The sequence below is a fragment of the Colobus angolensis genome, unplaced genomic scaffold, assembly GCF_000951035.1.
Source record: "Colobus angolensis palliatus isolate OR3802 unplaced genomic scaffold, Cang.pa_1.0 Scaffold45, whole genome shotgun sequence".
In the NCBI taxonomy this organism is placed as follows: domain Eukaryota; kingdom Metazoa; phylum Chordata; class Mammalia; order Primates; family Cercopithecidae; genus Colobus; species Colobus angolensis.
The window spans coordinates 5,132,672-5,145,608 of record NW_012117932.1 but is presented as its reverse complement, the minus strand read 5'-3'; the positions used below and the strand labels follow the sequence as shown (position 1 = coordinate 5,145,608).

General features: G+C 44.0%; 1 protein-coding gene across 1 annotated transcript in view; it reads left to right on the top strand.

Annotated features, from left to right (window-relative positions):
• The window catches only part of DLGAP1 (discs, large (Drosophila) homolog-associated protein 1), a 691,004-nt gene that overhangs the window by 650,622 nt on the left and 27,445 nt on the right, over positions 1-12,937 (top strand). Inside the window, exons 9-10 of the mRNA XM_011957822.1 lie at positions 359-780; positions 1,577-1,608. Of these exons, the coding sequence (XP_011813212.1) occupies positions 359-780; positions 1,577-1,608 (454 nt within the window). The remainder of the gene's footprint in view (positions 1-358; positions 781-1,576; positions 1,609-12,937) is intronic.

Sequence of the window (12,937 nt, the reverse complement as noted above, 5' to 3'; positions counted from 1 at the left end):
ACACCTGTAATCCCAGCACTTTGGGAGGCCGAGGCAGGCAGATCACTTGAGGTCAGTAGTTCGAAACCAGCCTGGCCAACATGGTGAAACTTCTTCTCTACTAAAAATACAAAAATTAGCCGGATGTGGTGGCATATACCTGTAATCTCAGCTACTCGGGAGGCTGAGGTGGGAGAATCGCTTGAACCTGGGAGGTGGAGGTTGCTGTGAGCCGAGATTGCGCTACTGCACTCCAGCCTGGGAGAAAGAGTGACACTCTGTCTCCAAAAAGCAAGCAAACAAACAAACAAAAAAAGAGAAAGAAAAAGAAAAGAAAGAAATATCCTCTAACTAAATTTCTTTTTTCTCTTCTCCCAAGCTTCCGCAGGTTCACTCGATCCAACAGTGTGACGACAGCAGTACAGGCCGACCTGGACTTCCATGATAATCTGGAAAATTCTCTGGAATCTATAGAGGACAATTCGTGCCCTGGCCCAATGGCCAGACAGTTCTCCCGCGATGCCAGCACCTCCACAGTCAGCATTCAGGGCTCAGGAAACCATTACCACGCCTGTGCCGCCGATGATGACTTTGACACGGATTTTGACCCCTCTATTCTGCCTCCTCCGGACCCCTGGATTGACTCTATCACTGAAGACCCTCTGGAGGCCGTGCAAAGGTCAGTGTGCCACCGGGACGGCCACTGGTTCCTGAAGCTCCTCCAGGCAGAGCGAGACCGCATGGAGGGGTGGTGCCAACAGATGGAGCGGGAAGAACGGGAAAACAACCTGCCCGAAGACAGTAAGTAATGCCACCCACCGCGCCACACCCGTCCCCTGGGGCTGGGGTTGCTTTGTGTGCGCAGACTTTGTTGTTTTCTTCTCTGCCAGCTTCACTTGTATAACCTTGACTTTCCACACCCCAAACCAGAACACGCAGGAGAGCTAGGCGATTCCAGCTGAGTCCAGAAGTCCCTGCGCAGCACAAAACCAACAAAACTCCTGGGTAGACAGATTTAACACTGTCCTTAGCTCTAGGCCCATGACGTTCTTTTTCTCTCTGAAAATACCAAGCTCTGTGTGGAGGTGCTTTCACGTCTCTAACTTGGTCCCTCTTCTCCAAGATGATCCTGGAATGTCGCTGATTCTCAGAGGATTGAAAATAATTCTAAACAAAACGTCTCGTGTATCCCATAAATATATACATCTACTATATACCCACAAAATTCTTTTTAAATAAAAAAGGAAAATAATTCTAACTAGCCCAGTGCAGTGGTGCCCACTTGTAGTCCCAGCTGATTCAAGAGACTGAGGTAGAAGGATCGCTCGAGTCCAGGGGTTAGAGGCTGCAGTGAGCTGTGATCACACCACTGCACTCCAGCCTGGGTGACAGAGCAAGACCCCAGCTCTAAAAATAAATGTATAAATAATGCTAACTTTTTCAAGGTCTATAGATACAGGAACATTGGGGATTTGTATTCTTTATATTTTGTTATTCTCATCAATATACAGCATTAAAACAAGACTTATAATGTATAGGCCAGTAGAAACCCCCACTTATTTACATTCTTGTCTGTTTGATGGGTGCTTTCTCTTAGGATTTACAGAGGCAAACCCTTTAGCTGCTAAAGTAATACATTTTATAATCTTATTACAATTGAATGGGCTAAAGTGAAATACATGATGCATACATAAAATAGATAATGGACACTATTTTTTGCCCACTATTCTTTTCTTTCGTTTTTCAGACAGGGCCTCACTCCTTACCCAAGTTGGAGTGCAGTGGCGCAATCATGGCTCACCCCAGCCTGGACCTCCCAAGTAGTTGGGACTATAGGCATGCACCCCATGCTGATTTTTGTATTTTTGGTAGAGGCGGCGTTTTGCCATGTTGCCCAGGCTGGTCTTGAACTACTGAACTCAAGCAATCCGCCCACCTCGGCCGCCCAAAGTGCTGGGATTACAGGCGTGAGACACTGTGCCCAGCCTGCACACTATTATTTTCAAACTTGACCTTTTAACATTTGAAAAAGAAAAATTAACAACTGAAAAAGAAAAATTATCAAATTATATTAACAGTTGAAAAGGAAAAATTATCAAATTATCTAAATTCTGAGGCATGTTTTACATGTTTTCAACAATTCTGAAATTAGAATGTAGCTTATTTATAATCAGTATGTATTTTATTTTATTTTATTTCATTTCATTTTATTTTATTTATTTTTTTGAGACGGAGTCTCGCTCTGTTGCCCAGGCTGGAGTCCAGTGGGGCGATCTCGGCTCACTGCGAGCTCCGCCTCCCGGGTTCAGGCCATTCTCCTGCCTCAGCCTCCCGAGTAGCTGGAACTACAGGCACCCACCACCATGCCCGGCTACTTTTTCTGTATTTTTAGGAGAGACGGGGTTTCACCGTGTTAGCCAGGATGGTCTTGATCTCCTGACCTCGTGATCTGCCTGCCTGGGCCCCCCAAAGTGCTGGGATTACAGGCATGAGCCACCACGCCCGGCCATCACTATGTATTTTAATGTTGTATGTTTATTTTCCTCTGAAACATTATTATTAAATTAATGGTAGATCCTCCAACTGATGATATTTTTGAAACAAAGAAATTTGGTGGTAGGCATTAATGCCTACTTCATGTCTGTGTGGGAAGGATCTAAAAGAGCATTACTATGAAGTAACTTTTTAGACTTGTTTTTTAAATTACTTTTTCAATTTTTAGTATGAACTTTTCCTTTTTTTTTTGTGAGACAGAGTTTCGCTTTTGCTGCCCAGTCTGGAGTGCAATGGTGCGATCTTGGCTCACCGCAACGTCCACCTCCTGGGTTCAAGCTATTCTCCTGCCTCAGCCTCCCAGGTAGCTGGGATTACAGGCATGTGCCACAACATGCAGCTACTTTTGTATTTTTAGTAGAGACGGGGTTTGTTGGTCTAGCTGGTCTTGAACTCCTGACCTCAGGTGATCCACCAGCCTCAGCCTCCCAAAGTGCTGGGATTACAGGCATAAGCTACCATGCCCGGCCTATTATGAACATTTTTAAACATGCATAAAAGTAGAGAGTTTAACATGATGAGTACCCATGTATTCATCACCTGCTTCAACAACTGGTCAATCTTATCTCCCCCATTAGTAGTTATTGTTGTCAGAGTATTTTTAAGGAAATCCAGGGCCAGGTGTGGTGGCTCATACCTGTAATCCCAGCACTTTGGGAGGCCAAGGCAGGAGGATCGCTTGAGATCAGGAGTTCAAGACCAGTATAGCCAACATGGTGAAATACCATTTCTACTAAAAATACAAAAATTAGCCAGGTGCAATGGCACGCGCCTGTAATCCCAGCAACTTGGAAGGCTGAGGCAGGAGAATTGCTTAAATTCAGAGGAAGAAGTTGTGGCAAACTGAGATTGTGCCACTGCACTCTAGCCTGGGCACCAGAGTGAGACTCCATCTCCAAAAAAAAACGAAAGAAAGAAAGAAAGAAAATCCAAGGGCATCCTGTCACTTCCTTATGTAGCTCACACTTATAGAAAACATTTTTTAAAATATAATCATAGGCCGTGTGCGGTGGCTCACGCCTATAATCCTAGCACTTTGGGAGGCTGAGGCAGGCAGATCACTTGAGGTCAGGAGTTCTAGACCAGCCTGGCCAACATGGTGAAACCCCATCTCTAGTAAAAATACAAAAATTAGCCGGGTATGGAGGCAGGCCCCTGTAATCCCAGCTACTCAGGAGGCTGAGGCAGAGAATCGCATGAACCCATGAGGTGGAGGTTGCAGTGAACCGACATCATAGCTACTGCACTCCAGCCTGGGTGACAGAGCGAGACTCCAACTCAGAAAAGGTAAAATATTATCATGCATTATCATACCTAAAAAAAAAAACAATAATTTTTTTTTTTTTAAAGATAGAGTCTTGTTCTTGTCACCCAGGCTGGAGTGCAGTGGCACAATTTCAGCTAACTACAACCTCTTCCTCCTGTGTTCAAGCAATTCTTCTGCCTCAGCCTCCTGAGTAGCTGGGATTACAGGCACCCGCCACCATGCCCAGCTAATTTTTGTGTTTTTAGTAGAGACAGGGTTTCACCATGTTGGCCAGTCTGGTCTTGAACTCCTGACCTCAGGTGATCCACCCGTCTCAGCCTCCCGAAGTGCTGGGGTTACAGGGGTGAGCCACAGCGCCCGGCCAATAATTTCTTAATTAGATTTAACATCTACTGTAAATCATGTTAAGTAAATTTGCTAAATGCACCAAAATAGTGGTGTCAAAGAGTAGTGAATTTTTCCCTAGGGGAATCATTTTTTTATGAAATGGAGCCTGGAAAATAACAGTTGTCATCAGATTGGGGATGTCCTCACTGTGTCCAGTCCCTCACTCACAGCTCCAGTCTGCTCCTCCTGCCTGACCCCTGTCAAATGACTGACTAGCTTTTCACTTGCCTTTATGAGCAAGTTAGGAAATTCATTAACGGGTTTCTGTAAAACCCATACATGGGTTTCCTTTGCTTTTTCATATTATGAGTGCAAACAACTTGGCAGTGGAAAAGTAAATCTCCTTGACATTTGCCCCTGTTAGTGCCACTGCAGACTCACCTGAGTGTTGACCCCCAAGCACAATTAGGTCTTTGCCCTGGTGACAGGTAAACAAGGTACCTCTCAGCAGTGGAGGAAGCAGGGGTAGGTTTCAGTAAGAAAGTCTTAGTTGTATCATCTTATTTACTTTTCTCCTTGTGGACCTACTCACAATTTATCAGATTTTCCTAGGAAAAATGCCAGCAACTAAGGAACAGCGACATCCCGTGCCACTGCTCAGCAGCACAAACTGTCTTTCAGATTTCAGTTCTCAAATTTGGTTCTCCTTCTAGCTTCCTGATTGGTGTTCTCTCTCTTTTTCTTGCTTTTTCTTCCTTTCTTTCTTTTGTTTTCTTTTCTTTCTTTTGGCAGAGTCTTGCCCTGTGACCCAGGCTGGAGTGCAGTGATGGGCTCATAGCTCACTGTAGCCTGGACATCCTGGGCCCAAGTGATCCTCTCCCCTCAGCCTCCTGAGTAGCTGTGACTACAGGTGTACACCACCATGCCTGGCTGATTTTAAAAAATTTTGTAGAGACAGATTCTCGCTGTGTCGCCCAGGCTGATCTCAAACTCCTGGCCTCAAGCAATCCCCCTACTTTCACCTCCCAAAATGCCAAAATTACAGGCATGAGCCACCCACCCAGCTCCTGGCTGGCTTTCAACAGCACTCTTGGAAACTAGTTATCTGATGTTTTCTTTTAATTGGCCTTTCAGTCTGAGACTTGATCTACCTCTCTCAACCCAATTCTATAATGATGTGTGAGGATACTCATTGTATAAAGATTTAGGAAAGACTAAAGGAGCTAGGAAAACAAGTCGATTGTATTCTAATACAATAACATATATTTGAAAGGTTGAAAATCTTGTCAGAAAACCAGCTTCTCAGCCTATGTTCAGGATGAAAGAGAAATGTATTTGTATTTTGAAATGTACACTGCTGGCAAAGTCCCAAGATAATGAACATGAGGGAACTGCCCAACCATCTGTTGTTCCAGGCCTAATTTGTTGTTCCAGCTGAACTGGGTATCGCCCTGGTGTTCCTGTCATGCCCTGTGTATTTGTCCTTCGGATAATTCCCACATTATTTTATAATAATCGATGTATCTTTCTCCTCTACTAAAAAGTAAGCTTTCTGAAAACAGAAATTATTCTTGTCTTACTCACCTTTATATCACCAGACCCTCTGACGCATAACAGGGGATCAGTAAATATGTATTTGAGTCCTTGAAATATTCTGGAAATTCTGTTTTATAAAAGTATTTTACTTAGCAAAACCTTTCTTCCTAATTAGCTAAAAAAAAATACTTAATAAGTAATATCTTAGTCATTTCAGGCTGCTATAACAAAATACCCCAGACTGGGTAATTTATAAACAGTAGAAATTTATTGCTTACAGTTCTGGAGGCTGGGAAGTCCCAGATCAAGACACTGGCAGGTGTGGTGTCTGGTCGAGGGGCGCTCTCTGTTTTGAAGATGGTGCCTTCTTGCTGCAGCCTCATGATGGAGGGAGCGGACAAGCTTCCTGGACCTCCTTGATAAGCGTAGTAACCCTATTCATGAGGACTCTGTCCCTGAGACCTACTCACCTCCTATAGCCCCCCTCTCTTACTATTATACATTGGCGATTAGGTTTCAACATATGAATTTCAGACGAGCACAGACATTCAGACCATAGCAAGTAACTAACAGTTCTTGTTGCCAGAAGCTGGAAAGGTGTTCCTGTGACAGGTGATGAGGACAAGGATATGGAAGAGAGAGATAGGCACCTGCCACAGAAGTGATGGAAAGCACTTCCGTGTGGGACAGGTGGCTAGTCCAGATGAACCTCATGTGTCCTGTCTCATTCTTAAGACACAATTCCATTCCACAAACACTTGAAGCCTTTCTCTATTTTTTCATGCTTTAAGAGACACGAAATAGGAGCTTCAAACTACTAGGATTCCAAAATTCTAGTCAGTGCAGTGGCAAACCCTGCGCCCAGGACAGAGTCACCAGTTTCAAATGTTGCCAATACAGATCAGGGAGAATCGGACCGTAAGGCAGTAGCAACCCTCCCCAGGAAGAAGGGAGAATATCAGCGCATGAAAGAATATTCATCTTGTCCTCACAATACCCCTGACGATGGCCTAGAGACTTTGACAGGTGCTGTTTTATTTGCCCTCACAACAGCTCTCTGGCAGTATCTTGTCCAAGGTCACAGAAAACAGAAGTGTCTGATAGAACAGATACACATGAATAACATTTGACAAGATAATGATACTTTGTGTTGCCTGGCACTGTCCTCCTTAAAGCCCGCCATAGAGATCTGTCCCTGACTCCTTGGCAACCACCACTCTGTTCTGATAACTGGGCCTAGAGTTGCAGAGGGCCTTTGTTTCACTAATTCTCTGACTTAACCTTTTCTTTTTTTATAAGAGGGGCGGTAAGGAAGAGAGGCCAATCCCACTTGGCAGGCATAGCCAAATTCTAAGCAACCAGCTTTTGTTTGTTTTAATTCTGTGCACACCAGAAAAACAGCTTTGATAAATGGGTCCAGCACAGATACCTCTATGCCTTGGCCAAGCCAAGGGATGTTTTGGGCCTGCAGAAGGAGGGCCTCTCTTCAGAGTGCCTGACAAACGTGATCCCATAACAATATCCGCCCAGGAGATCTGGTCTTGAAGTCATCATGGAAAGATAAATAGGATAGAGGGAAAAAATGGAAGATTCTAATCACACAATTTATTTTGTGGGGTACCAGAATTATCCCAACTTTTAAATATTTTTAAATGTTTGGTGAATGTACATAATGCCTCTGAATAGTACACTTAAATATGCTTAAAATGGCAAATCTTATGTCTATTTTATCACAATTTTAAAATACCCCCACCACACGTGGTGGCTCCTGCCTGTAATCCCAGAACTTTGGGAGGCCATGCCATGAGGATCGCTTGAGCCCAGGAGTTCAAGATTGGGCTGGGCAACAGAGACCCTATCTCTACAAAAATTTATGTATTTTTAATTAGGCAGGCTTGGTGGCATGCACCTATGGTCCCAGCTACTCGGGAGGCTGAGGTGAGAGCATTGCTTGAGCCCAGGAGGTCGAGGCTACAGTGAGCCGTGATCGTGCCACTGCACTCCAGCCTGGGAGACAGAGGGAGGCTCTGTCTCAAACAAACAAAAAACAACAAAAACAAAACAAAACAAAAAATAAAAAAATAAAAAAAAAACCTCAGAAATAGGCAGTAGCAGCTACAGATAAGCAGAACAAGCATGTTCATGTTCATATTCATGTAAGAATGTGTTTTCTTAAATGACTCCCTGAATTCAAAATATAACGCATCCATGGCGCAAAAAAAAAAAAAGTTTGGAAAATAACCTGTTTACTCACTGGAAATTTGAGGTTCAGATATCGCATGTGGGATAGTTGTAATCATCTTTCTCTGTTGGAGAGTTGAAGAAGAAAGAGTTCATCTAATTTTAAATAGTTATTTAGTTATGAATTATTTTGTGATGTCATTATGCTAATTGTGACAGCTGCTTTTGGCCTCCCATGGCTGGAAAACACTTTCCTAGTTCACCTGAAACTGATCAAATGTGGGTAACAAAAGGCAGACCGAAAACAAGCATTTAGAGTGGCCCAGGAGCCTCAAGCTATCTTTTGAACAGTGTAACTCTGCATTCTTTGGGTGTGTGGAATTACTGTTTTCCTTGATGAAAGCAAAGCAGAGCAAAGACTTTAGTTCTTGTTTTAAACCTTCAACCCCAACCGTCGATAGTACTTTTTTTTTTGGCTTGATCATAAAATAAAGAAACTGCAGTGAGTGGGGTTTCCTCCAAGCCAAGACAGCTGACAGAATGCTTGTTCCCGCAGCACTTGAAGTAAAATGATACCAGCTCTTCTCAGACAATGAAGCCCTTGTGTGAAACAGCTGTGTCAGGGAGATGGCTCAGTGCTGTTTGACAGTGGCTTGTATGTTACATAGATACGTCTGGTATTATCTAACCGGGGATGAAACGACCAGATGGAGCTGAATGCCTCCAACTAGGAATGCAGTCTACCACGGTGGGGAAAGAATACAGGCTCAGGTTTCAATGGCCCTAAGATGAAATACTGGTGATTGTACTTCGAAATCTGTCTTTGCCCTCTGAATTGTAGACAACGAATACGTGGAATTTTCAGGCTTTATCTGAAACCAACTGATAAACCTAGAGCATGTGCCGGAGGCAGATTAATTCTTCTACTTTAATTTTGCCTGGTAATAGCATCCAAGCTGGTGAAACTTGGCCTGCAGGCCCCCAGAAGGCTTGGGACCCTTGGCAGGGAATGCGGGGCTGGTAATGACACCTGAAATGGGGTTTGCCTGGTTTCAGGTTTGGTTACGGAAGCTGTGCACAGTCATTGTGACGGTCTATCGGTGCCATCACCAGGGTTTATCTGCCTGGGATTGCCTCTGCTGTGTCTCTGCAGCCTGTGAAACAGTGGATGATGGCAGACAAAGCTGCATCTGTGAGTTCTGCAATTCATCTGCCTCCAGCCCGTGTGTGTTTCCAAGTGGGGAGCAGTGGCTGCATTCTAGCCTAGCTCCCTTCTGTTTTATTCTCATCTTACTGTTGCAGTGAACCCTCAAAGGTCCCTCCCACTCCACCGCACACACAGACACACACACTTGCATGTCTCTTTTTGTAAGCTCCAGACAACCTGAAATTAGTGACCACAGAGGAAGTGGCAGTAATGAAAAGGAAATCGGCTATAATGTGCCATATGTTTAACCTCGAGAATGCTCCATTCATGCCGCTTTGCACGGAGCTGGTGCCAGAAGGCCATTAGACACCATCCTTTTGTGGATGTGCCTCTTGAGGGTGGTGTCTCCCAGCTCAGGAGGGCACGAAAGCATGAAGAGGTGAAGTGATGTGGTTAATTGGGGGCAGAACTGGGCCTGGAAACAGATCTGTTCCTAGGCCAGTGGTGTTTCTGTCATTCCAGAGAAGGCAGAGAGAGGGACTGGTTCACGGAGCAAGACCCCCTATCATTTTCTCCAATAACTATTTCTGTGAAATGTAAATGCAATGGACTGGTGTGGCGCAGTGGCTCATGCCTGTAATCCCAGCACTTTGGAAGGCCGAGGCAGGCAGATCATAAGGTCAGAGTTCGAGACCAACCTGGCCAACGTGGTTGAAACTCCATCTCTACTAAAAATACAAAAATTAGCCGGGCTTGGTGGCGCATGCATGTAATTCCAGCTACTTGGGAGGCTAAGGCAGGATAATTGCTTGAACCCAGAAGGCGGAGGTTGCAATGAGCTGAGATCACGCCACTGCACTCCAGCCTGGGTGACAGAGCAAGACTCTGTGTCGAAAATAAATAAATAAATAAATAAATAAACGCAATGGACTTCAAATAAAATATTCAGGTCCTTTTTTCATTTAGATTACCTAGGGAAGCATAAACTAATTCCATTTCATCCAACTTTCAAAGACTCAAAACTGTCTTTATCTATATGATGTATACGATGTTATTGTTTTGTGGCTGATATAAGTCAAGATATGGATCCAAAGAGTGACCGCCTTCTATGAGTGGCCATCTTCCTGCAGGGAATGGGACTGGGAAAAAAAAATTAAAATTAGCTGAGTTTTTGAAAAACTTGCTCTTTCAAAACAAAATAATGTTTTTTTGTGTTCCCTCCCCCCCCCAGAACACTATGGAAACTCTGGTGTTAGTCTATGGGAAAACTTCTACTAGAGAATCCATTCTTTATTCATTAGCCACCAAGTTTCAGCTAAAAACAAAACAAAACAAAACAAAAAAAGCACTGTTGTGCAATGCAAAACAGCAACTGCCAGTCAGGAATGAAACAGATCCACATTTTCTATGGAGACGTTTTGTTGACAGCAGCTCCAGATCACAAGTGTGTCTGAGAAGCAGCTGCTGGGCAGTAGGTTGGGGAAATGTTTGCCACAAGGACACATTCATAAATGAGAATGTCTCCACATGGATAATCCCAATGCCATGAAATCACACAGACGCAGACTGACAAATCCACATGACTTTTATTTATTTATTTATTGAGACAGGGTCTCACAATGTTACCCAGGCTGGTCTCGAACTCCTAGGTTCAAGTGATCTGCCTGCCTCAGCCGCTCAAAGTGCTGGGATTATAGGCAAGAGCCACTGTGCCTACCTGACTTAATTTTTTTGAAATAAATTTTGTGTATATTTGAGGATTATATGGTATAGGATACAGATATATAGTAAGTTGGTTATTATGATGAAGCAAATTAACATATCTGTCATCTCATCTCACATAGTTACTTTTTTGTGAAAGAGCAGCTAAAGTCTACTTATTCCACAAGATGCCCTAATACAAGATAATTTAATTAGCTATCATCCTCATGCTGGCATTAGATCTCTAGACTTATCCCTCCCATGCATCTCCTACTTTGTAGCCTTTGACCTGCATCTCCTCGTTTCCTCCACCTGTAACCACTGTATCATTCTCTATCTCTGTATATTTGATCTTATTTTTTCAATTCCAATATAAATGATATAATGCAGTATTATTCTTTCTGTCTGTGTGTGGCTTATTTTACTTAGCATAATGTCCTCCAGTCCATCTATGTTGTGGCAAATGGCAGGAGCTCCTTCTTTTTTAGGGCTGAATAATATTCACTATATGTATGTGGTGTATGTATACCACAGTTTCTTTCTTTTTTTTTAAATTGAGACAAGGTCTCACTTTGTCACTGAGGCTGGAGTGCAGTGGTGTGATGACAGCTTACTGCAGTCTCAACTGCCCAGGCTCAATCAGTTCTCCCACCTCAGTCTCCTCAGTAGCTGGGACCACAGATGTGTGCCATCAGACCCAACTAATTTTTTTTTAAATATTATTTGTGGATACAAGATGCCACGATGTTGCCTGGGCTGCTCTTGAACACCTGGGCTCAAACATTCTTCCTGCCTTGGCCTCCCAAAATGCTGGGATTACAGAGAAGAGCAACTGCACCTGGCCACTTGTTATGTCTCCTTTAGAGAAATGTCTATTCAGATCTTTTGCCTGTTTTTGTTTCTTCTGGTTTTGTTTGTTTTTCTTGTTTTGTCTTGTTCAAACCCTGTGTCAAGGACCTTTGCCCATTTGTTTTTGTTTGTTTGTTTGTTTTTTAAGACAGAGTCTTGTTCTGTCGCCCAGGCTGGAGTGCAGTGGTGCGATCTCAGGTCACTGCAAGCTCCACCTCCTGAGTTCACACCATTCTCCTCACTCAGCCTCCCAATGTAGCTGGGACTACAGGCGCCGCCACCACGCCCGGCTAGTTTTTTGTATATTTGATAGAGATGGGGTTTCACCGTGTTAGCCAGGATGGTCTCGATCTCTTGACCTCGTGACCCACCCACCTTGACCTCCCAAAGTGCTGGGATTACAGGCGTGAGCCACCGTGCCTGGCCGGACCTTTGCCCATTTTTAAATTGAGGTTTTTGGGGTTATTTGCTTTCCTGCTATGGAGTTGTAAGAGTTCTTCATTAATTTTGGATTTATGGTCTACAAACCTTATTGGTTATGTGGTTTGCAAATATTTTTTCCCTGGTTGTAGGATGCCTTTTTATTTTTATTTTTATTTTTATTTTTATTTTTTTTTTGAGACGGAGTCTTGCTCTGTCGCCCAGGCTGGAGTGCAGTGGCGCGATCTTGGCTCACTGCAAGCTCCGTCTCCTAGGTTCAAGTGATTCTACTGCCTCAGACTCCTGAGTAGCTGGGATTACAGGCATGCACCACTGTGCCCAGCTAATTTTTTCTGTATGTTTTAGTAGAGACGGAGTTTCACCATGTTGGCCAGGCTGGTCTTGAACTGCTGACCTCAGGTGATTCACCTACCTGAGCCTCCCAAAGTGCTGGGATTACAGGCGTGAGCCACTGTGCCTGGCTTTTTTATTTTGTTGATTGTTTCCTCTGCTAACAGAAACTTTTTCATTTTGTACAGTCTCATCTACTTATTTTTGCTTTTGTAACCTGAGCTTTTGTTGTGATATCCAAGACAGTATTGCCAAGGCTAATGTTGAGGGCCCTTTCCCTTCTGTTTTCTTTTGGGAGTTGTGTGGTTTCTGGTCCTACACTTAGGCTATCCTTTTCCCATTGTATCCTCTTGGTGCCCTTGTCAAAAATTAGTTGACTGCGGCCGAGCTCAGTGGCTCACGCCTGAAATCCCAGCTCTTTGGAAGGCTGAGGTGGGCAGATCATCTGAGGTCAGGGGTTTGAGACCAACCTGGCCAACATGGTGAAACCCCATCTCTACTAAACATACAAAAAATAGCCAGGAGTGGTGGCGAGCCCCTGTAGTCCCAGCTACTTGGGAAGCTGAGGTGGGAGAATTGCTTGAACCTGGAAGGTGGAGGTTGCAGTGAGCCGAGATCGTGCCACT